The 25,940-nt window shown below is 34.8% G+C and overlaps 1 protein-coding gene across 1 annotated transcript in view; it reads left to right on the top strand.

Annotated features, from left to right (window-relative positions):
• The window catches only part of LOC139697373 (ATP-dependent DNA helicase DDX11), a 28,251-nt gene extending 8,549 nt beyond the window's left edge, over positions 1–19,702 (top strand). The window contains exons 5-18 of the mRNA XM_071596049.1: positions 595–653; positions 3,341–3,543; positions 4,147–4,299; positions 4,698–4,821; positions 7,559–7,716; positions 9,011–9,137; positions 10,559–10,781; positions 11,877–12,002; positions 13,074–13,242; positions 14,097–14,246; positions 14,324–14,447; positions 15,079–15,209; positions 18,568–18,789; positions 19,156–19,702. Coding sequence (XP_071452150.1) covers positions 595–653; positions 3,341–3,543; positions 4,147–4,299; positions 4,698–4,821; positions 7,559–7,716; positions 9,011–9,137; positions 10,559–10,781; positions 11,877–12,002; positions 13,074–13,242; positions 14,097–14,246; positions 14,324–14,447; positions 15,079–15,209; positions 18,568–18,789; positions 19,156–19,188 — 2,002 coding nt within the window. The 3' untranslated portion in view covers positions 19,189–19,702. The remainder of the gene's footprint in view (positions 1–594; positions 654–3,340; positions 3,544–4,146; positions 4,300–4,697; positions 4,822–7,558; positions 7,717–9,010; positions 9,138–10,558; positions 10,782–11,876; positions 12,003–13,073; positions 13,243–14,096; positions 14,247–14,323; positions 14,448–15,078; positions 15,210–18,567; positions 18,790–19,155) is intronic.
• The last annotated feature ends 6,238 nt before the right edge of the window (positions 19,703–25,940 follow it).

Here is a 25,940-nt window from a genome sequence, read left to right as displayed (position 1 = left end):
AATTGAGTGAGCACTTGAGATGTAGTAAAACAAACTACTACTCGCCAACAGATAGAAGAAACTTTCTCTTGAGAATGGTGTTGGTATTCATTTCCAAAGGTTTGGACAACTATCCAAGGGTTCTTGGTAACGGACGCTTCTCTAAATATTCTAAGGTTATACCCCGATTAATAAAGTCGTACACATTTATTAACGGTTTGGAAAGGTGTCTTTCTTTGATTTTCAAGGCTCCTTTTTAGATAATGTTAATCATTTGAAACATTTTACTTCCTTGTATATTTCAATTTTTTTCCCTTTATTGTGCCCAAATTTTAAAATTTTGGATTCAGTTCAAAATATTATCATATGGCAATTTAGTAACTAGACTCCTTCTCAATTTTACTTGGAAAGACTTCATTTTCCTTGTTCTCGTTTCATGTACTTTTAATGGTTAGGAATTCATCAAATGCATTACTGGTGGTGTAAATGACCTCAGTTGTAAAGGCACTTACAAAATAAATTACTACCACTGATAATTGGTTATGATTGAACTTGGATGATTCATTTGATAATATTATAAACATAATATATTCCAATTATAAAATTATTTTTCAGGTGTCTTGAATTACAGAAAAATAAGAAGGGTAAAGCTACTAAGATATCTGAAGGCTGTGGTAAGTCACTGATTTTGTTATCTTGCGAATTATTCCAATTCCCAGCCGAATTGGCATCCTGCTTTGTAGAATTAATATATTTCTCAGATTTGATATGTGAAGATTTGCATGTTATTGAAAACCTGATTATATATTGATTCCAGTTGTTTTTTCTTTTCAGTCTGTTGGTTTACATGTAGACATTGAGTTGTATGTTACATGTTCTTACATATACACATTATAAACTCATTAACTTTGGCATTAAATGTTGAAAAAAGGGTAGTTTGAAAGGCCCTTGTTAACACAGAGAAACAGCACCACTAGTGCTTATCAATATTATTTTCAGTTTGGAGCATCTCTTGAAGAAGCACACCATGTTTCAGCCTAACTGGTCTATTACTCTGTTTAGCATTCGTTTCAATCAAAAAGTTAAAAGATTTTGAAAAATGGATTTGAGGGAATTTAATATAATTTTATGTACATCAAGCTTTACATGCAAGGTAAATCACCTCAGGAGACCATAGTTAAACATTATAAACACTATGGTGAATCTGCAACTTTGATTATATTGGTTAATAAGTTGTTTCAAAATTTAAGTGTGGCTGAATAAACATAAGTGATGCTGGACGTTTTACATGCCTCGTTGAGGTTATCACTCCAGAAATCATTGCTAATCCAGTACTAGTATCAGTATCAGTAGTAGTATCAGTAGCAGAGAAAGCCGGCATCGGCATTAGCCTACTCTTTATGAAAGACGCCAAGGGGTCCGCAGCTTAACGTCCCATCCGACGGATGGCGTACTCTCGCAAAGTGCCCTCCACAAGCACCTCAAGTAGGGATTGAGATACCTCTGAAAAATATTCATCGCCACCGGGATTTGAACCCAGGCCCTCTGGGTGGGAAGCCAGTATGTTAGCCTCTGCACTATCTCGATCCCCATTGCTAATCCAATATTAGTAGTAGTTATTAGGGGAGGTGAACTACAGCTAAGGCCATTTGTGCCATTGAGAATGGTTGATTTGTTAATTAGTGCTAGTATGTTCAGGGGATGGAGTAAAATTTGGCATCAGCATAAGCCTACTCTTATAACATAAGGCACTAAGTGTTCACAATTTAACTTCCCATCCAATGAATGGCATACTCTGCTTAATGTGATTTTCACAGGAAGGCTTAAATAAAGATTAAAATATAAAGAATATCCTGCCACTGCTAGGATTCAAACCCAGGCTCTAGAGATGGGAACTCAGTAAACTAGCCACTGCACCAACCTGATCTTTGTGGTCCTCAAAAATCCTTTTCCATCACAGCTGGACTCTCTCTCACTCCTCTTCCGTTATGACCACAAAATGAATGGAGTTATGATTTCAACTCATTCCCCATCCTATTCTCCTGATTTGATTTCCTCAAACTACAACCTGTTCTCCATTATTAAGAAACGGCTGGTAGGAAGGAGATTTTATTTAAACAAGGTGACTGTGGAAACAAATGCTTATTTTGTAGAGTTGAAACATTCACAAAATTTAGATAGTATCGACAAACTGGAGCTACATTGGACCAAATACATAAGCTTAAAAGGGGATTTACATTGAAAAAGAAATTTAGATGCATTCAGTACATTTCAATTTTACTTGTACTTTTCAAACCACCATTGTGTTTATTTCATATTTAATCATTTAATACGTATAATGAAATTAAAATGTCTCAGCATCCTAGAGTAGATACACTGCATAATGTACCATGGTTATCAAAGGTAGTCCCTTCAGAAGGGATAATAACTTGCTTGAAATAGTGAAAGTAGACCTGGAGCATTACAAGGCTTTGGCTTCTTGCAGTATGTGGGATAGAATGTACCAACTTTGGGTGGTACAAGTTCCATAAATGTTGGCATGGAATACTGCCAGTGACAGTGCAATGCAAAGACTGGTAACCTTGCATAACATATCTCCCACTTATCATTGTTTGTCAAAATTGTATCGTAAATTGGGTCTGTAGGTTATCACATTAAAAAAAACCAACATTTCTATTTTTTTTAATTTGAAAAAGTAATTGAAATTTTAATCATCTGGGTATATACTATACATACTTGTACACAATAATCGACTTGAAGGATGCCAACTTTTTGTTTGTTATTCTTTGCTATGATTCGTATGATTTTTCACTGTTCATTGTAGGTACTCTATTGTTTCATATATTTCAATATTGTTGGCGGGTTGTGATAGTTGTGAGGGTTGAGGGTGGTTGTGGTCTCCGATGCCTCTCCATCCTCTTTTTGTTTATTTTTTTTTTAAATTTACTCATCAACTTCCCGAGATTCATCATATTACATCATTAGAGTCACCATATCATGGAAGATGTCTCACCACAAAATATTCAATTATATAATATTTTTCCTATTCAGTTATAATAATTGCTTTAAAATACGGAGCACCTAGAAACTAATTAAATTTGGTTTTAACAAAACTGTCAGCTTTTCATTTCTTAGTCACTTCAAGTTACACCACCTGAAAGTCAGCAATCTTTCCCCACTCTTGACCCTCCCTGACCAATAACATTTCTCTGCATCTTCCCATCAATCCTGCTAATTTTTTTCGTCCTTCTCCATACTTGTGTATCAACTGATAGATTAAACAGCAGCAATATTCATTTCGATTGTCTATGTGCATATTGAATTGATGACTCTTTATTTCCATTTTTCATAATGAATACAGGGGGATCATGCGAGCGGGTCATTAAACGTTCACGTACCTCTGCAGGCTGCCCATTTCTTCGGCCAGGGCCCCTAAAGCGCCTTACACAGGAAATTATAGTTGGTGATGGAGGTATAGCTGATGTGGAGGATCTTGTGCTTAAGGGAAAGAAAATTGGTGCTTGTCCTTATTATGCAGGCAGAGCAGCTGTGAAGGATGCTCAGGTTAATCATGCATTTTAACAAGAAATACCACAATTTATTTAATGTTCCCATTTAATATTAGCTTGATAGAGTAATAAATATTGAAATCTCACATATTTTGATCAAATTATAAGTTCTGTGATAAAGCTTATTTTTTGTAATTGTGTTCAAATTTAGTCATGTAAAAAAAAATTGTTGCACCTCATCATCAATCCTAAAAACTCAGTTTTGCCTGTTTTAAAGAGACAAATATTTCTAATTTTATTTTTGACGTTTTCTTTTCATGAGTTCTGCTGTAGGCTTAATGTAGCTGCTGTATATTTCATTTTATTCACAATGAAATTTTCCTCACAATGCAGATATTGCATCAAATATGTGAAATATTTGATAGGTGTTTTGTTTTCACTCAAATTTAGAGTCATATTCTAGATTAACAAACATTTGTTTAAGGGCTGAAACATTAATTTTTCAAAACATATGTATCACCTAATTTATCTTTGCAATCAACATTTTTTATTTGAATCCACTAAACCTTCACTCAAGAATGCATTTCATTTTTAAATTTATCTCTAAACAGAAAGGAATATGAAATGATTCTTTAATTTCATCAAAATATTTATTTAGGTGGTTGTGGTGCCCTATAATACACTTTTCCATCGTTCGACTAGGAATGCATGTGGTATACAACTTAAAGGAAATGTAGTGATTGTTGATGAAGCTCATAATCTCTTGGATACTGTGGAACATATTCACAGTGCAGAAGTTGCTGGAAATCAGGTAAGACTTTTTTAACTTCTCTATGATTTATTAAAATTGTAGAAGTTGTAATGTAGTGAGAGATTCATACATAATTCTCTATAGCTGCTATGAAACTGTGAATGTATTTCACGATTGTGCTCAGGATACAATATGTGCCATATATTTTTGGTTACAAAGTTTCATCATGTGCAAGAAAAAACATTAGCATCATGGAAAGTAAATATTATTCTTTCATATTAGGGTACTTCATAAGGGTAAAAGTTTTAAAGTGTTTGAAAATTTGTTTGCTAGCCAGGAAAGGTGATTTTGTTTTAAATTGAAGAATTATTGTTGGCATAAAGTAATTATTGCTTTTTGTATTTATCTTTCATAATACTCATTACCTCAAAGTCTGTAACCATTTGTGTTTGTTCCAGCTCACCCATGGTTATTCTCAGCTAAAACAATATCAGCAGCGCTACAGTTCTCGATTCACTGCGAAAAATCTGTTAAATCTTAATCAACTCATGTTTGTTATTGGAAAGCTAATCAAAGTGCTTGGTAAGTTTCTTAAAACTACAGATTATATATCATTTAATACTAGTAGGAATTACTTTAGATATTTAGTTTTTTAGTCTTCGTTAAATTGTAAAAGAAATTGTTGCTTGACATAAAGAATTGCTGCTGTATAAATCCAAAGTACAATTAAGCATGGGTTTTCATTGTGATGAACTTTATATTTTTTGGAATTTTTCTTGAAATAATTAACTATCTTTGCTTGATTGCATTAAAATTTCTCTCTAATTAATTGCTGATTCCAGAATATTCCAGTGATTTGCCGATACCATTTTTCACTAGCCCAGCTTAGCCACTTTCCCTCTCTTTTGGCTTATTATGCATCATTGACATTGAATCAGAAACATTTTTAAATGATTGGCATAACCAGTGAACAGTTTGACCAAATTAGACATGTTGACTGTGGGCTTGGGATCAAATCAGGTTAATAGCTCTAGGAACCCCCAATTTCACCTGAGAGTGGTTTTTTGAACACCAAGTGGTCCTTGGAAACTTCATAGGTTAATGAACTCACCTTTTCAGACTGATGTGTTAATTTCATACCATTAGACCTAGTATGAGGTAAGTTGACACCCTTTCCTTTCAAAATAGTTTAATAATAGTAGCTAACACTCTTGGAAATGTGAAATTTATATTTTTAGAAATTTTCAATACTAACTTTCTGAAAGGAAATAGGATCTTCTTAATTGACACATTGGTTTCATCATACATTTTTGCCCTATGTTCCATCACCTTTGAATATAATCTTGGATTTCTCTTTGACAAGAATGTGTGGATACATTAAATACTATTTAAACCAGAGGCCTTCAAACCTTAAGTGATTCAAGCCATTGTTATGTTTTCATGAGAATTAGCCACTCATGCCTTTCTATGTTTTTTTTGCTATTCATAAATATTTAGTGTTGTGCAAGTGTAGTGATTCATGAATTCCAGTAAATACTCTAGTCTGGCCATCAAATTTCTCAGTGGGTGTGTCATCAGAATTTACCCAAAGCTCATGCAAAAGATATTGAAATGTAATGAAATAGTTGACTTTGTAATTCCACACACTTTTTCCACACACAAAAATCTCATGCAAAAGATTGGAAAACTGGTTTGAGTTTGCAGGATATGATTTACACTCCTGCTGGGGTATTCTGGTTGCTTAACAGCATGAAGGTAGTTCAAAATACCAAATCCATGAGAAAGTTCTACTTATGATAAAGTGACAGAAGTACAAAATGACATCAAAAAATGAATCGAAAGTTTTTAATTGGCGATTGTCAAGCTGAAATACAGTTCCACCATAGGCCTGAAAAATATTCCTGCTGTAGCTTTTCAGCCTGAAGCCAATAGTTTAGAATTCCTTATCTTAACTTAAAAATCTTTGAGTTTTTAGATAATAGATAATTTAAATGATCATTTTGTTCATTTAAGGTTGAACTCTTAAATTTACAGAAGGGACTTAGAAGGATGGTCAGATAACTTAAAAAAGTACACTTTTATGGAAATGCTGCATGTTTTAGTTTTTGAGTCATTGCTCGAAGGATGACACTATGTGAGGGTTGTTTAATGAAAAGTGATCATGAAAATTTTATTCCCATGATTTAGTGAGCAAAAATTAAATTATATATCTATAATTAAAATAATGTGTAGTACATATGTTGTACAAGTTTCATTGATTAATTTAAAGTAATGCATCATTGGAAGCATTTGAAATTTGAAAGAAGTTCAATTTGCTTACAGCGATCACGGAGGTAACATATGATGTTACAAGCTGCATGATAATTTGCTTTTGCCAGAATGAATTATCATCAAAGGCCTTTTTAATGATACAGGAAGTTTATAAAGAGTCTGTTCTTCCATACAGCACCACCTAGCAGATGATTTAAAGTGTTTACAGAGGGGGAACAATTTCAGAGATGGGTGGGCCCGGAGTTCCAGTCATTAATATCACTGAAATAAGCATTAATGCCTCCACTGCAATGTTGAGAGAAAGTAGTTGAATGATGCTAAGAGATATTGATGAGAAATATTGAAGATTTCAGTGGGTGACAGCCACTCACTAGTAAGAGCAAAATTGCTCATGAGATGTGTTTGTGCTCAGTGAGTACTGTGAAACCTGCGGAATTATTAATATCTCACAAAGATTAATGTGAGTAGTGTTCAACGGACCAGATCCATCCCCATGTAACTCTTTTCTGTTCCCCAATGTGAAGAAACACCTTTGTGGAAAGAATTTTCAATCAGCAGAAGGGATAGATAAAATTAACATTTCTACTTGAAACAATTGCCACTGGTATAATATTGGGGCCAAATTGATGAAACATGTTCTGCATATATATTGTAAATCAAATTGAGATTTTTATCATGATATTAAATTTTTTCACAGTAATTATGGTCACTCTTTATTGAACAGTTCTTTTAAATTTTAAATGTGGATAATGTTTTTTAAATGCACCTCAAAAACAGCAAACATGCAGGGCCCGCTATTACTGCTGTCCACTGTATTGGTGCCCAGCATCCCTTTAGCATGCATTATTAAGTTGAAGCAATTCAGCGCTAGAAGGGTCTGTTTGACATAAATAATGTATACAATTTGAAGCAAGGAACGTTTATGGTTGAAAAGCAGTCCTCTCCAGTTGCCCAATCAACATTCTTTGTGTAGTGCACCATAGTGTTCTGGAAAGGACCTTGTTCTGTAATTGTAGGATGATATTTTAATGCATGCTTTATGTTGAAGGTGGTGTTCCAGATGGTAATCCAATGGATATTTCTAAGGGAGGTCCTTCAGCTACTAAGTTACTGTCATTACCGGACTTTATATCTGTCGCTGAAATTGATAGTATGAATCTCTTTAAACTGCTTGAATTTATTACCAAAAGCAAAGTAGTGAGAAAGGTAAGTTCATTATTTAGGTTTTGTAATTTGTTTTAGCCATTTAGTTTAATCTTACTAAAGTTCAGTTCCATATTTTTTGAAATCTAGAGTACTAGTTCACTTGTCTTCAAGTACATAAGTACAAAGGAAATGTGGAACATTCTCTCTGTATTTATATCCTTGAAGACAGGTTAATTTGTTGCTTTTTATTGCATTGCTGTCCTTGCTATTAATGTTTGTTGATTAATGTGTTCATTTTCATGAAGTATTGTGTTTAATTACTTTTAAATTACGGCTAATGTTTTCATCAGTGAATTCAATACAATCATGAAGGTACTCGGTTATAATACAAGAAGAAATTGATTTTTATTTTGTGTAATATTCATTTCATCTTTTGAAATTTTCTAAAATGGTGAACTTTTAAAAGGTTATCTCCATTCAAGAACTCCTCTAATTTTGTCATACATACCTGTAGGAAATGGCCCTAGGTTCCTATTACATGTAAAGTATAATAAGATATTTAAATCACTTACTGGAATCCTTCAACAAAATTGAACCGACAAACAAATGTGAATTCAATTCTTAGCAATGGGAAGTTGATGACATGCCATCAACATGCTTCTGAATATGAAGTAAATGGCTTTTTTACTCACACATGAAATAATAACTCAATTTTCTCATTATAGAAGGATTTTACTTCACCATTTATCCATTGCATTTACACATTTATTTCGGTATTCATTCAATGTGAGTTTTATTCACATTTTCTTGCTCTGTAGCTATGAATGTTGGCTCTGTTTAATAAAAGAGAATACTTAAAACTGAATAGATACCAAGTGATGATTAAATAAAGTGGGACAAGTATATGAAACATCTGTGCAACAAAATGGTCAAAGTTAGGTTTAATAATGTCTGACACTTTTGCAAAAGTAAGATGGCAATTGGAGATATTGAATGAAGTATTAATGGAGTCCCTGAAAATGGAAAATTGCTTAGCAAGAATAATGTGTTATTATTTGAAAAGAACTTATTCTTTCACACATTTTGATAAAATATTTAAAAGCATCAATATATTGAAAAAATTTTAATTTTTTACCAAGCTTCATTTGATTACTATTATTGAAATGTGATATATACATTTTAGATGTTATAAAATTGAAGGGTTTGTGATCCCACCAGTTGGCAGTGAACTCGTTAACATATTTTGTTTTACCTTCATCATTTTTCTTCTGATATTTTCATTAAAGTAGTTCCTTTTTCTGTTCTACCTCTACTTGTGAAGTATCCAGCCTCTAACAGTGGGTATTGATTTTAGCTTCAGGGATTTTCTGAGGTTTATAGTGCAAAGAGTGATGGGCAGAATGGAAATAGAGCTTATAAGGACCCCAAGGCAGTTGGAATTAAGGCATTCTTGAAAGAAATATCCAACCAGTCTAAGGAAGGTAATGAGAAGCAATCACCCAAAAAATAATTTTATATCACATTAATTAAAATCTTGAAACTTGAACACTATTGTTCTTAATGCAATGAAGTATATTGAGTAGTTTCATGCATGATGTGGGGGAAGCCAAGCATAATAAAGAATGGACAGTAGCAATTTTCTACTTAAGGTTTATTGTACGACCAAGTTTCAATGTATAACATCATTTTCAGGTACTGTGGCCTTACATCACCTGAAGATGACGTAATGCATCGAAACCCTGTTGTAAAATAAATCTTATCTATTTAAAAATAGCGCTACTATCTGTTCTTTATTGCAATGAATCATGGGAAATCTGTGACAACTTTTAAACTGTGGCTGGGAGATTCTATTTTAGCTCATTGATTTTAATTTATTTTGGTGAGGAACACATTTTACAATATTTTATATAAATTTCCATGTGTATATAGAAAGACAATTCATGATTAACATTTTTCATGATAAAAATATTTCTGGTTTGTGTTATTATTATAAATAATGTAAAATTTATTGGGCTTTCACTATGAAATTAAAGCTTTTGCTGTGTGCATATATGTACAAGGTTTGGTATAAAAAGTATTATTGAACGAACTTTACTGTGGATTTTAGACTGCTTTAACATACAACCTCTTCTCAATATCTTTCCCATCTGCTTCTTTGAATTTTCCCTTAGAACTCTCTCCCATCTTCAACTGTAAAAAAAACACTCCTATGTTTGTCTTCCTCTATGTATTTTATTTTTTCCATTCTCTTTCTCAAACTCATTCAACTCAAATCCCTGAATGGTACAACAATAAACTCTGTATACATCTTGCTAATATTTCTGTACTATTTTTCACATAGGTATTCCGGGTCATCAACCCCCATTTTCTTGGTAACTGCTGCTATCACCAATGTTGTTCTTACCCTTATTTCCCTCCTACTGTGTCCATTTTCATCCAAAATAATGCTCAATTGTGCTGATGATCCGAGAGCATTGGCCCAGCAAGTCGAAAGATCTGTGGTTCAAGTCCTGGTCAGTGAAATATCTTTTCACTTGTGATCTGCTCGATTCCGCCTTCCCCACCTCTCTTGGGTTTGCCTTTTATATGTGTTCCTTTCCTTATATCTATTCCCATGTAAATGAGTATATGTTCGCCATATGGCGAGCTTTCGTGTTTGAATGTGTACTTGTATATATGCATGTATATATATTTTAGATTAACTATCAGGAAATATTTTGAATTAATTGAATCAAATAAAATATTAATGGAACATCATGTTGTCATTCATGAAATAGCCTAAACCTTTTTTGGAAAATAGTGAACCTTCTCTGAATATTCAAAATTGTTGAATGATGTTGTTGATTCTTTGTGGATTTGTTTCATTGTGTGAATAATTTTATTCTTACCTTTTTCAATGCAGAGAAAAATGGTGAATCAGTTGCAGTGGTTAAGGAAGGCCCAGTTGATGAGAAGTGTGGTAATAACCCTCTCCTTCCAGTCATAGCTTTCCTTGAAGGACTAACTAACCGAGCAGAAGATGGTAGAGTGGCCATATCTCGTGCTGTTACTGTTGGGAAAGGAAGTCTCAAATTTTTACTGCTAAATCCAGCCTCACATTTGTCTGATATTGTTACATTGCCCAGGTTTGTAATATAATCCAACAAAATTGTGGAGAAAAACATTTTTAAATGCCCTTATATACCAAATGTAGAAATTATTTTTATCGTCTGGATATTATTCTTCATGTGTATGAAATTTGGTTGATAGTCAGCATGAAACATGTCGACTTTGGTGATATAAGTTTTTCTGGTTTATTTATGGTAAGGTAATCAACTTTTGAGGTGTGCTTTTTGTGAAGCATTTTGTTGGTCTTAGTGAATACAATGGTCTCTCTAGGAATTATTTTTTTTGTTTATTTAATGTACCAACTACTAAGGGAGCTATTCTAAAATGGAATTATGATTGTAAAATGTAATTTTCACTGTCATAAGCCAAATTTCAGCTCTAGCATTGGCAGAAATGTTACGTAGGACATAGTATTATATACTGGCCAGTATTAGTTACCACTAAATAACCACCACTGTGTAAATTAATTACTGGTATCAAAGGCCTAATTAAAATTCAGCATACTAAATGAGGCCCTGGATTTTTTTCACCTATTACCTACCATCTCTCAACTATGATAACTACTTAGAAAATTCCATAAAGAGTAACCTCCTGTGTATTGTGGACAGATTGATTTGCAGTTACTATGCCTGGTATTCATAAAAATTAATGAAGAAAATGTTTACTTTGATTATGTCTGTTAAGGTAAGAGATACCATGTGCATCTTATAAAGTAAACAGGTCCTCTACTGCTTCAGTTTCACTAATGTATAAATCACAGAGAGATTTCATGCTTTTAGTTGAACACTGTGGATATATTTTCATTAGTTTGTGATGGAAGTTTTCACGAGGAACAAAAAGTTCCTTTTTGAATCAATGTTTATTTTGATGTTCTTCAGCTCCAGTGGAAGATGAGTCATCCAATAGTTCAAACAAGCAGCTGCTTACATTTTGATAGCAGAATCAGGCAATTAAAACTCAATAGCTGATTAGCTGACCTGTCAATAGACCAGCAAAAGCTTCACTAATGGCTTGAACCAGAAAAGTGTCAAATCTTTCTCCTGCTATCATGTTTATTAACATCAATATACTTCTTTCTTTCTGGAAACTGTACATTTCATTGTTTTTTTCAGATCTCTTGTTTTAGCTGGAGGTACAATGCAGCCTATCTCTGAATTCAAGGAACAGTTATACTTATCATGCATTGATAATCGAAATAACGTTTCCAAATCCTGGCTGAAATCTCGAGAAGATCAAAGGTGCAGTATATACTGGGTTCTTTAATCTTTAATACAAAGATCATTTTAAGAGTTGATTGTACTGCTCACTTGGTCCAAAGCTGTTTGGCATGTGAAATGTACACGTACGGAGTCAGAAAGCCAGTTCTTTTTACTGCCATTCTAAGTTCCTCAGGAAATCCTGGTATTCAGTACAATCACTTGTCTTGAATTCAGCTAAAGGTATATTGAGGTATCATCGAGATTTGAACCCATTACCCAAAACCAGGACACAAGTACACTGGAATCCCATCTCATAATACCCATGTAGTGATGTGTATTATAATCTTTTAATTTGTTAAGGGTGAACTTTTAATGTTTTCATTTTTGTATTAATTATAATTTTATCAATGGTAACATTAAAAAAAAAAGGTCAACACAGTTGCTTGAGTCCCTATGGTGCACTGGCAATTCTCAGGAAGTCCATTAGAGTTGCTTTTCTTCCCACTAAGGAGTTTCTGAAATTTCTCAGGATTTTACCTAATCCCTCTCACTTGTGGCTATTTTAAATTTTACTTAACACAAGCTGTCGTGTCCTCTATCTGAACCCAGAAATGAATTAAAACATCATCTCATAACCTCTTCCTGACTGAAGTTCACTGAAAAGTGACCTTTCTGCATTATTATTCACAATAACTTACTGCTGTGATTTAAAAAAGTTGAAAATTTGTTGTCTAACTTGATTTGATGGTCAGATTTTATTTTATTGACTTGTTTCTGTACTGTTTTAGATCTTAAAGTCAAACATTTATAACTTTAACTCTTCTTTGTATCTCAGTTTTTATATCACTAACATGTTGCCTGTGGGATGTAAGATCTTTATCCACAAGAAAATTTGTGAAAATTGAGAAATTACTATGGCACATATTCCATATCAGATTGGAATCAAGGGCTGTATCTGGAAAACTGGAAAAAATCAGTTTTCTCTTGCAACTGGAATGCCTTTAAGAATTCTATTTGTTGGAAGATAAACCTTCTTTCTACATGATCTGTAGTCATCATCCTATTGTTGAAGGTTGCCTTGAAGATATTGATGGCTTACTTTTATTTTAGGAAAAATATCAACAAGAATCAGGATATATCACTAATAGAAGATAGAATATTAGAATTTTCCTGTGGTCATGTGGTTCCAGCTGAAAATGTTATGCCAATGGTCATCCTTAGAGGCCCATCAGGAAAAGTTCTTGACTTTTCTTACCAGGAAAGAACCAAACCGGAGACAGTGAGTTGACCCTTAAAGTTTATTTACTGATGAATAAATTGTTGATTACTAATTACAAGGTACAATCAAGTTCTAAGATCTCCAGATTTTTTTTCTACCACCAACTAGATGTAGGAGGTGTAAGCATTCCCCAAAATTCCAGTACCCGATTCCTGGGAGTTATCCTGCATAGAAACATGTGTTGGGAGGAACACATTTTCAAATTACGTAGAAGCTTAAGTTCCCCATGCCTTCTCATTAGAAATATTAGATATTCTGTAAATTTAGAGGTCCTTCACTCCATTTATTATAGTGAATTTTATTCTCGTTTTACTAAGTATCCTCTTCCGGGGTTCCTCTCCCCATGCGGCCATAATCTTCATAATCCAAAAAGGATTATATGTATTATGAGCAATGTTTCTTGTGATGCACCATGTAAACCTCTCCTCTAAAGACTTGGTTTATTACCAGTACTTGCATTTATATATTTAATGTCATCTTGCACGCAAAGGGTAATATTTCTCAGTACAAGTCCAACCACGATTGCCATAGTCACTATACGAGGACCTGCAATGTCCTGCACCAGCCATTTGTCTGAACACACAATACTGCTCATGGGCCCAAAACAATGGGCTTAAGGTTGTTCAATAAACTTCCCCATGAAATCAAGTATGAAACAAAAGTCCCTTTTTTCAAGAAAAAGCTGAGAAAAAGTCGACTTAATACACGTTATTATGTATTAAGTCGACTTCCACCACATCACGCCTTAAGCTATAGAATTAATGATGTATGAAGTTCATCTATAAAAGTTAATATTTTGTAAAATCATTTTTAAGTCTTGATGAAGGTCTTTAAACAAATTTAAATAATTTCAGGTAAATGAACTTGGCCGTGTGCTTCTTAATATGTGTAATGTTATCCCAGCCGGTATTATTGTGTTCTTTCCATCATATGATTATGAGAAGTTTGCATATGAGATGCTGGAAAAAAAAGGAATCCTTACCAAATTGGAACTCAAAAAGAAGGTAGAAAATTTTGCTAGAAGATATTTACTCTGGGGAGCAAAATAAATTGAATTGAAATGTGTTGGTGTCCATTTTAGGTCTTCCAGGAACCAAAAAAATCTTCAGACGTTGAAAAAGTTTTGGAAAGTTACACATCATCAATCGAAAGCACTAAAAATGGTAATTCTTCCCTAACTGGTGCCATCTTACTAAGTGTAGTGGGTATGTATACTCTTCTTTTTATCAAATGTAATAAATCATGCCATCTTGGGAAATTTAAGTGCTGAATATGCACTTAAACTATTTGGAATTCAAAATGTTTCTGACTATTGTCTGTGATTTGGTTAAATAAAATTTCAGAATATATTTTTCATTCTTGAAATTTAAAATTCTTCCTTTGTTTTAAATAAGTTGCATTGGAACTCATATATGTATTACCCTTTCCTGTCAGATAGAATGTTAAAATTTGACTGTATGAATTCAATGTGGTGATGCCTATAACATGTGAGTGTTACTTGAGCGATTTTGTTATAACTATTCATAGGATTAGTGATTTGGTGTTCTCAGCAGCCTGAACTACTGGTTAACTACATTTTTTGTTGAACCATGAATTGGAATTTAAAAAATGTTTCAAATGAATCTTTCAAAGAATTTTCAATGCCCTCTAGTTTTGAGTAATGACAGGCAAGTTCGCATGAAGTTATGTATTTTTGTTTAGTGTCAGTAAGTGTAATATCGGGTAGAAATAAAGAAATTTTTTGTTTGATATTTCCTGGGGCTAAAAGAAATAGTGTAGCCTAATTATCTATCCTTGGGGTAAATGCTTACTAAAATGTCATTTCTTTTAAATTAGGTGGGAAGATGAGTGAAGGAATAAATTTCAGCAATGATCTTGGTCGCTGTGTCATCATGGTTGGAATGCCATACCCAAACATGCATTCACCTGTCTTGCAGGAAAAAATGGCCTACCTAAATGCACATTCAGTATGTATTAATACTATTTAATTACAATATCAGTTTACTGTCATAATGTTAGAGACTAGCGGCCATTTACTCTGTAATGATCAATTCCAGCCTGCGTAATGTTGAGTTTCCCACTGGCATGGGTGTAGGTCCTGTAATGAACGGTTAGTTCCTGAATTTGATCCTTTTCATTTTCCTCTTATGCTGTGAACCTCTAAGAGCTTGAATGGAATAAGATGTTCGGATAAATACTGGGCATACAATGCCACAAAGTAATTGCCATTGTTACTCTTTTCACTTAAATTGCTGTTACAGCATCTATGAACTTCCTGAAACAAACTGAATTTTAAGAAATGGCTTTTGTATGCTGATTTCATAGAACAGATCTTAGAATTGAAAACCATGTGGTTTGTATCTTGTGTCAAAAACTTTTCCCTTGAAATGCTCTTAAAACTTGACCTGAAGAGGATTTTCTCCAATTCGTGTCTCAAATGTTTGATTTCTGTTACAGTTACCTCCAAAAGTCTGTTTGTTCTGATTAAAATAAGTACACAGAAATTCAATTGTTATTCTATAATCTAAAGCAGTCCATGAACTGATTTTGGAAATATTTTTAAAATATTTAATCATTTGAGATTGATAATATACCACTTAAGGTAGTTCTTACACAATGTTATTTTCCCTTCCATTTTTTATCTGAGTACTTTATGATTGGGAGACAACCGATAGCATGGAAAATATATTGAAAAGAGGTATAAGTGGAGGGAGTATTGCAGAAAAAGTAAAAGTTGAGGAAAAATAGTAAATGTCTTGTGTCACAAGACAAGATCTGATTTCAGCTATCAGAATAAATAGGAAAGCAGTCATTTGATGAAATTGTAAAATTGAAAGTGCTGCAATGGTTAGCATGGGATTACTTTTGGATAATTAATGCTAAAAGGAATGTAGAATGGGTTGCACTCTCTTTAGAAGTCTACAACATTAACCAAACAGTGATAGGGGCCCATTCATGAGATGGAGATATTGACGTTTATGTGAATGGAAGATTTAATACAAAAAATTACTCCCATGAGCCTCCACAAAATACAAGCCAAGGCCAGAAGCCTGTTTCAGACCTTGGAATCATGTTCAGGAGATGATTATGCGGAAAATGTTCAGGTTAGTCATGGGATAATTGAAAAAAAAAATTTTCCTTGCATAATGCACGTACCACATTAAATAATATAGTTTCAGACATAACATGGAAATCCTTTACGATGAAAGGAGATACTTGGCTTATCCACCCAAAATAGTTTTCATTTGGCTTTGGTTTTTTGCGAACTAACATGTTTAGACCTGAAGATGTTATGCTGTAATGAAACCTAGGTTATATTAGAACTATATTAAGTGGAAAAGTCAAAGTGTCTTTGTTCATCATTATGTACCACAGGAGAAGCAGGAAGTGCAGATGAAGATGGTGCCCAAGAATTTGATGAGTGTTGACTCTTTAATTAAAGAGGAAGGTTATCAACGTGAACGAAGGTTCTACGTAGAAGAAACTGGTTTTCAATGGAAATGTATGCCTAATTGTATGTACAGGAAGCAAAAAAGAATCCTGGTATTCAAAACTTTTAAGGATCCGTTCATTTTGTGGCAGGGTGAGAATTCTGCTGGATTTAAGCTGAAGTCTTATCTCATTTATCATTCAGAAAACTCTCATGCATTAAAACCCATCAATAAGCTTATGCTGCCCGGTTTATTACCCTTCAAATCATAAAATTTAGATGACTCAAGTACTGTTCGAAGATTGGTTAAAAAACTACTTCATTCCAGAAACTCGTGAATATTGTGCAGAGGAAGGTATCCATTTCAAGACTTTATTAATGGTAAAAAATGCCCCTGGCCACATCTGGATGACCATCTTTATTTTAAGTGGTTTTTATGCCACCCAATTCATTCAATTCATGGATACCGCTCAACCCAAGGGCCTGGATCATGATGCTACTTAAGGATTCAGGGCTCACTGCCCTTGGATGACATTCACATAAGCTATTGAAGCGATAGATTCTGATTTGTCTTTTTGAGACTTTTGGAAGTAATACAACATTCTTCATTGTATCAAGAAAATTTCAGCCGCGTAGGGATTGGTGTGGGTCGAGGTAGTCCAGGGGTAGAGCATAGGACTACTGACCTGAGGGCCTGGGTATGATTCCCAGGCAAGCCTCTGTGGGCACCTGCAGCTCCACCCAAGCTATGTGATTTTTTGGTTACCAGATCTTCCTGGGAAGCCATAACCAGCACAGGCAAAGGAACTGGCCCCCCTACCCTGATGTGTGAATTTCACACAGCGTCAGGCTTATCACTGGCTGAACTCTACCATCACCTACCAAATCAACATTTTAACCTTGTTTATGGTTTTTTATAGGGATTTGTAGCATAGAATTTAATGCCAGGAATTGAAAAAAAGTGTCTTAAAATGTCATGTGATTGGTGCATTTGAAGGATGTGAAAAAGTAGAGGAGATGGAAGTCATTACAGTAGAAATTGTTAAATTAGCAAAAAATCTTAAATTGGACCGTAGAATTAAAGGTGTAGAAGAGATGCAAGATTGTGAGACAGATAAACTTTCAAGTGAAGAGTTAGTTGGATTGGAAGCACAGAGAGTGGTGAAAGAAAAAATGAAAGTGGGAGAAGAAAAGCCAGATAAGGGTTATCAGATTATTTTTCATATCTGATTAAAGTTCTTGCCAATTTAAAGGGAATGGGCCCTAACGTTGAATGATTTGCATAGATTGAATGCATCATTCTGTGTATTGTCTATGCAAGATTCTGTACATTGCCATCATGAGATAAACGGGTGTGTTCCAAAAGAAATCAATTGAATTTTTTGCGCCACTCCTATTGGCCTGAGTAGCATCGAACCACTTGGAGTGGGTGGGGGGGGGGTAGTCCGTGAGTTCCTGCCCAAATACCAGGTGCCAACGCTGCCCCACTACGCACCAGATCACTTAGTGAAACCAATATTATTATAATGAAAATGAAACGTAAAAGATAAAAAAAATGTAAAGAATTGAAAAACTAATCACAAGGATGATAAAAAGATTAGAATAGTTTATTAATAGTTAATCAGGTGCATTTCTAAGATATGCACTATCTTTACCAAAAGCCTCTAAGCAATCCCTTTTTTGCTGAAAATTGGGTGAGAAAAGTGAGAAACATTCATTATATTGGTATTTAAAGATGGCAGGCTCTCAAGTGTCTTAAAGCAATGTAAAACTACTGCAGCCTAATCATCTGCCTGTCATTGAATGCCAACATAATGAATTTTCCCAATCCTCCATTCCTTAGTGACTGCTTTCAGACTTCAGGAAGTGATAGTACTCAAATTTTAACTTTTCAGTCAATGCCACAAGCAGGACAAAGATACTATGAATCCTTATGCATGAAAGCAGTTAACCAGTCTATTGGCCGCTGTATCCGACACAGAGGAGATTATGCTGCCATGCTGCTTCTTGACATGCGCTATGCCCGTTCCCAAACCCAGGCTGCACTGCCAGCATGGCTGTGTAATTCTGTCACTGTACAGCAGACATTTGGGGGGGCCTTAGGATGCATCAACAAGGTGTGTGCAGTTAATATATAGTATTCACTTTTTTATGTTCTTAAGAAATATTAAATCACTACAGTTGAATCTGAAATGCCTTGATGACCATATTGAGATTAAAATTTTTCACAATGAATTATTTTGGCTAGTTACTGCAAATCTATGAATAACTGCCTTAGAAAATCATGACTGTGAAATGATAACAAAAAAGATTAGAATGAGATGAGCTCTACCCTCTTCCTTTTTATAAAAACCAACCTTCTCCTTATTTTGGTGAAAGTAGCAGAAGATAGGAGATTTTTATGAAAAATTTACGTTTTAAAATAAATGGTTTAAATTCAAAACTTTAATATTAAAAAATATCTCAAATATGATTTATTACAGTTTTTCAGGGCTAAAATTTCATTACAAAAATGAAATGACTGAACTGTGTCACATGTCTGTCTCCAGATGCTTCAGAAGGTTTTACCATATTATTCCAGCTAAAGTGGTGCTGAAAAAGATCTTTCATGTGACCTGATTATGAGCATGATTTACATAGAAGAAATTTAATTCCTCATTTTGGATTAGAGGTTTGTTCATAGTATTTTTTTGTGTGCATGTTCACCTTTAAGATCATTTCTGACGTTAGTGACGTTATTGCTGTGATACATGTAAATAAGTTGTGGATGGCACTTATTTAAGTGGTGTGAAAGAATTCAAGATGCAAGGCAGTCTCTGTTGCCTGTGAAAACATTTTGTCATAAAACTGAATTTTTACCAGAATTGGCCTTTCCAGAAGTTTAAAAGTGAATTCTGTTAGACCAAAATATCAAACAATGCTTATGTTACTGAGCTTTTATACTTACTTCAACTGGGGACTACTCCGATTAAAATATGATGTATTTAAATCTAATTGTTTATTTATACAATTATTGTTATAACTTTTTTTCTTTTGAGGTAAAATATTCTCTGACAAATTATGTATCCTGGAAATCTGAGGGGATCGAGATGGTGCGGGGGCTAACGTACTGGCTTCCCACCCTGAGGGCGCGGGTTCAAATCCCGGCGGTGTTGAATATTTTTCAGAGGTATCTCGATCCCTACTTGAGGGGCTTTGTGGAGGGCACTTTGAGTGAGTACGCCGTCCGTCGGATGGGACGTTAAGCCGCGGACCCCTTGGCGCCTTTCGTAAAGAGTAGGCTAATGCCGACGCCGGGTTTCTCTCCACCCTTCATCCTTTCCTGTCCTTACCCTATGGCGCAAATGACCTTAGCTGTCGGTCGCCTCCCCTCAAAACTACTACTACTGGAAATCTGATATGAGTACAGTGTTTAATTAGAATCAAGATATAATGAGCAATACTCATGGTAAAGTTAATTGCACTACATGTAAAGTTAACCAGTAATAGCAAAACCTACATATAGCTTCCACATTTGCCATTCCATATTACATGTAATTTAGAATTTGTGCAATAATGGAAATAAAAATTGTATCAATATTTTTTGATTTGGCATAAGCATTTTATACTGTCTACCGTACTCATTCTTACTTTCTGGCTGTATATCCTTTTCTTTTGTTGCCTATGGGGCAACCATCTCATTCTGGCTATGAAGAATCACACCATCATAGCTTGTAAATGGATTTGGATCAAAATTCTGGACACACACAATCATCTACCTTCTCAATCAATTTTTTTGACAGAAGTCAGCTACTGGTTAAAGTGTTTAGTACCAGTTGTATCAGCAGCAAGTTTAAGTTTTTTATTAATGTGGAAGCTGAATACATTAGTGGGATTAAAAATGATCTGATAACTGACTAACTTGGATCAGGGAAAATACATGCATGGATAGGCTGTCCAAGTGTGCCAACTTGATCTGGGGGATATTTGCTAAAATAATTACTTCATTATTAATACTCAAATGAAGGAAATGGGGCAATGCTGTCCTAATACTTCCTAGGATCCCTGACAAACTGTGGTGGATGCAGAGGTTTATTACACTATTATTATGTTCAGGGGAAAAAATTCTATCCCTTAGACTTACCTTTCTGCACAAAATAGAGCCTAGCAACAAGGAGAGCTCGATTTTTTACTTAATTATTACCTTTAACTTTATTATCTAGTAAATTTATGTTTGAGGTAGGATTTGGATGGACAGAGACAATACAACAAGTTTCTTTGCTGTCACTCGTTTTTTTTCCTTTCTATCCATTTCAAATTTTCCATCCTTCACAACCAAAATTCAAATCCTTTTATTGTTTATTAATACAAAATAAGTGTAACACTTTTATGTCCAATTCCAAGAAACTACAGGAGATGCCACAACTGTAACTTTTTACGGAGTTATCCACAAAGTGTGAGTTACAAGCAAAACTTTTAGTGTAAAAATCATTCACCTATGTCCACCTGAAGATGACATTGCTTCAAAGCGTAGATCGTATTAGTAAAATGAAGTGGATTTCTCAGACTTTTTACACCCTACTCCGTTTATTTCCTAATTCTTTTCTGTCATATGAAAGTGACACATTCTGAAGGAACTTCTCTCACAATTATCAAATTAGCAACTCATTGTCCCTTATACATAGTTGTGGAACACTATTTTATGAGGGCGGTCCCAGAAGTGCCCGACCAAAAAAAAAAACTTTTGGGAAAAAATTTATTTATTTTTCATCATAATCTCCTTTCAGCTCCATGCACTTTTCCCAGTGATGTTCGATAATTTTAATATGATAAGAACTGTCTTGGTCCTCAAAATAGCCATTAACTGCCGACATCAGTTCTTCACAGTTTGAGCCATTTTTTCAAGCTTGTGAACAGAAAATACTCCAAGGGGGCTAAATTTTGCAAATAGGGTGTATGAGGTAGCATTTCAAACTTCAATTCATGAATTTTGGAATTGCCATAGCAAATTTGAGGGCTGGTGCATTGTTTTGATGAAACAACACTTTTTTCTTGGCAAAATGCAGCCACTTTTGCTTGATTTATTTGCTCAAATGTTGCAATAAGTTTGCGTAATACTCACCATTTATAATTTTTCCTTTTTTTCTAATTAGTCAATGAAAATTACGTATCCCACGCACATCCCAAAAAAATGATGCCATGACTTTGCCTGCAGATGAAACGGTCTTCGCCTTCTTTGGAGGCGGTTCTCCCTTTGGAATCCATTGATCCAAATCCATTCATTTGTTTTGGGTGTGAAGTAATGGACACATATTTCATCCATGGTTATGAAACGGTTCAAAAGTTCTGCTTTGTAGCAGTAAAACTTTGCTCAACAATCAATTGAACCTTCTTTCAGATGCCTGTTTTGCTCGAGTGTGAGCAAATGCGGCACCCATCTTGTACACAGCTTTCTCATGTCCAAATTTTCATTTGATATGCATTGAACTGCACTCTTTGAAATGCCTAGTATGTCTGATGGCTTGGGCACTTTCAGTCGTCAATCATCCAAGATCACATGGTTGATTTTCCTCACTGTTCCTTGAGTCGTCACCTCATTCGGTCGACCAATGTGATGCTTGTCTTGACAGCTCGTATGACCTCGTTTAAACTCTACTACCCAATATTTTATTGTTGTTAATGAAGGAGCAGACTCAAAAAGGGTAGAATCCAGTTCAGCTTTTATGTTGGTTGGGCTGAGGTCTTTCAAGTGAAAGTATTGTATCACATAATGATGACCAATTTTCTCCATTTTCACAAATTCACTGAAAACGTTCATTATTGATGTCTGCCAAACCAATAAGAAACAACGTACAGTCTTCTAACTTGAAACTTATGCTTTATAGATTGCATAATTTCTAATACAGCGATATTGTTTAAACAACTACCACCATCTCTTGGTCAGGCCGGGTGCTTATGGGACCACCCTCATAGTGACAATAAGCTGGCATTTTCGTGTAACATAAGATCTGGAAAATATTATCTTGATCAGCGGAGGCATTAGCGACTGACTATATGAAGGAACATTTAGAGAAAATAGATACTTGTCTTCGGAAGTAGGAAAGTGAGAAAAATGCTAATGCAGCATTGCTGTTTGGAGCCCAACATCTACAGGCAGCCCTGTGTCACTTGAATGGCAAGACAGAGAATGAATTAAGGAAGTGAAGAAAGAAGAGAATAAGAGAAAGGAAATAATGTAAGTTTGCCCAAAAATGAAATCACATTTGTAGTTATTTCCAATGACTATGGGATGAATCATTTAGTGAGAGTAAACAGAATAACCTGAAAGATGAGTTGGTATATCTTGCCAGAATGTTTGTGAAATAGGATAGCATAGATTAAAAGATCTGAGAATGCCAGTTTAAAGGTATTGGTTGGTGAATATATGGAATATATTTAAAGTGAATGTTTACTTAAGACCAAACTTTCAGTGTCAAAAAATGTACTCCCCACTATGGAATTAGGGAACTGGAGTATATGGTAGGAATAAAAGGAATGAGTTGGTTCTGAAAGAATAGGGATTGGTATTAAGTGTGATACAAGTGACAATAATTTAGTCTCAAATTGACAACATAGATTAAGTCATGGTGAAAGCGGGCAAAGAAAATCTAGACTTCCTGAAGAATGTTGACTATGTATGATATGTGGAAAATTCCTAAAAGATGCCATGCGAAAGATCTGGCCTATAATTACGATAAATCACATTGAGGAGGCCGGAAGAACAAATATTAATTCCTATATTATACCTGCAAAATCAGTTATTAACAATATTCAATGCATATTCCCTCAACATGGCAAAATTCTAAGGGTAGAAATAAGTTACGGAACTTTACGTGGCTTGTTGCAAAATACATCGTGAATAGTTGATTAAAACTAGAGCAAACGCAGCTTCAATATTACACATCCTACGATAATAGTTTCACCTTGTAACATGTTTAACTGTGCAACTATTTCGAAAAAGTATTGAGCGTGATTTTAAACAAGCATCTCTCCTTTTTTTATCAGATAGTCGATGCGAGAGTAGCAATTTACTCATTGACCAACTGTTTTGGCTTAAACATCACCGATCATCTCAGCGAAAGAGGAAAATTGTGGTTACAACTGCACATAGGGACATAGCAAGGACACTAATGACACTGGTATGACTTTGGTATCTGTTAATGCCCACGTGATGCAAATTCCAACGGCGAACCTGGAAGATCCTATAGGCAAACAACAAATGTTACTGGACATCAATGTTCGGAGTAAAGTTGTCAACGGAATAGGCTTCTAATCAATGTATATATAGGCAGTTTTTATTGAACATTCGTAAAATGCATTGGTTATACGCGACTAGGTACTCACAATAATCACTCAAGTGAACATAAAATGCCAACGCGGGAAGAACTTCCCCATGCAATTTTCCTCTTGCGAATACATATGTTCGCTACTCGGTGAACATATGATGAATGTTGACGGAATCGCGTATTCGATTGTTTCACAATGGCTGTAGGAGCAGCGTAAAGTAATTTAAAGTTTGTTTGATCTCTACCACTCGAAGTTCATGTTTGGGAATTCTATTTTTTTTAACCTGGTTTACGCATGTTGCAACTAAGCACCATAAATGAAGTTTGTTAAGGACGTTCACTTAACCTTTCGGGAAAAAAATTAATGGTGAACATTTCAACTCGAGTGAAAATGGACCCATCTGGTATACAAGCTAATACCGACTCGACGGAGAAGCATCCGGTAAAGGTAGATGTGGCTGGTGGTATCGTAGAGCTGCATAATTCGGACGGGGACTCTGTAGTAGAAATATATAAATATGGTAATGACTTGGACGAAGAGAAAAAGTCTTGTCCCGCTGAAGACTCCGACAATGAAAAGAGTGTTCATATTATTTTTCTTAGAGGTGACAGCGAAAATGTTCCAAGTGTAGGAAACGTAAACACAAGTATTGAAATTGAAGGAGCTTCCGTCAATTGTGATACCGGTGTGAAGCCTTCCCTCCAACCTTCGCCGATTCAAAAGGTTCGCGCTTCTGGTGATCTCTGTGGAACTGTATCATGTCCAAGTAAAATCTTTGATATTGGCAACGAAGAAAGTGCAGTTTCTTTAGAGAAATTACCTTCAGGTGAAGTAGAAGACGACTTTGATGCGTCGGAAGGGGTGGTATTTCAAGACGATCAAAAAACCCCTCGAGTAACTAATCCTCCAAAGAAAAAGAAGAAGAAATTATTCAAAGTATGCAAAGCTTGTGGGGAATTGGTTGAACGCCAAGACTTTATTCTTCATATAAAGGAACATAGGCGACGGAAACTTGATCTCGTTACCAATCCAACTATTAGGAAAAGTGATAATACTATCGGAAAGGTTAGTTCTCACTCAGCAAAAGAAGAAAAGCCCGTAAAAACTGATGTGCCATTGGCAGATTCTGGCATTGGGAGTGCTGACAATATACCGCAATGCAGCATTAGTAATTCTTTAGCAGATCGACCGTTCAAATGCAGTGTGTGCCCAGAGACATTTAGAACGCAGAGCAGCCTGACTATTCATTTTAAGTCCCATTCTGGGGATTGCTCAAATTCTTGTCCTGTTAGCTAAACAATGAGAACAATCTTGTTGAATATTCTCTGTTATATAGTTGTTATTTTGTGCTGAATAATTGGTTATTGCAGTCTTGTGTTGTAATTCTACTCCACGCCAATGTACAAATTATTTATAAATTTTAATTTTGTTATCTATCTATTTGATTACCTTCAAAGGTGCTCGCTCCGGCGACTATTTTTTATTCCAGTGTGGTATTGAAGCTGTTAGTTTTTTAAATTTTCTTCAAATGGTTGTGCTTGAATTGCCTCTGTCGTTGAATCTGTCGTCTTATTATTTATCCATCCAACCTGTCCTGAGGCAGACACTTAAGGGCATAATGGTTTATGATTTGAAGGAAAAAATTAACAATGCTTATAGTGGTTGACGAGTTATATATATATGATCCAAAAGAACAGAACATATATAATACACTTGGTGAATAACTCAATGTCTGCTGGAAAATGTCATCATTGTCCTTTCTGTTCATCTAATTCAGGGGTTCCTGAATTGGTTGAAATAGACCCCCCTGGGGGGGGGGGGATTATCCCATTATGAATGTCAAGGGGGTTAAGGGAGAAAGTTAATTGCAAATCACTGATATAATAACTACATGTTTTGCATTATATCTTCCACACTAGTATTTCATGTAAAGCAAATGCTTTTCACTTTTTTTTGAAACTTG

This window comes from Hetaerina americana, unplaced genomic scaffold (assembly GCF_022747635.1).
Source record: "Hetaerina americana unplaced genomic scaffold, ioHetAmer1.1.p SCAF_74, whole genome shotgun sequence".
Classification (NCBI taxonomy): domain Eukaryota; kingdom Metazoa; phylum Arthropoda; class Insecta; order Odonata; family Calopterygidae; genus Hetaerina; species Hetaerina americana.
This window is presented reverse-complemented; position numbering and strand designations above follow the sequence as displayed.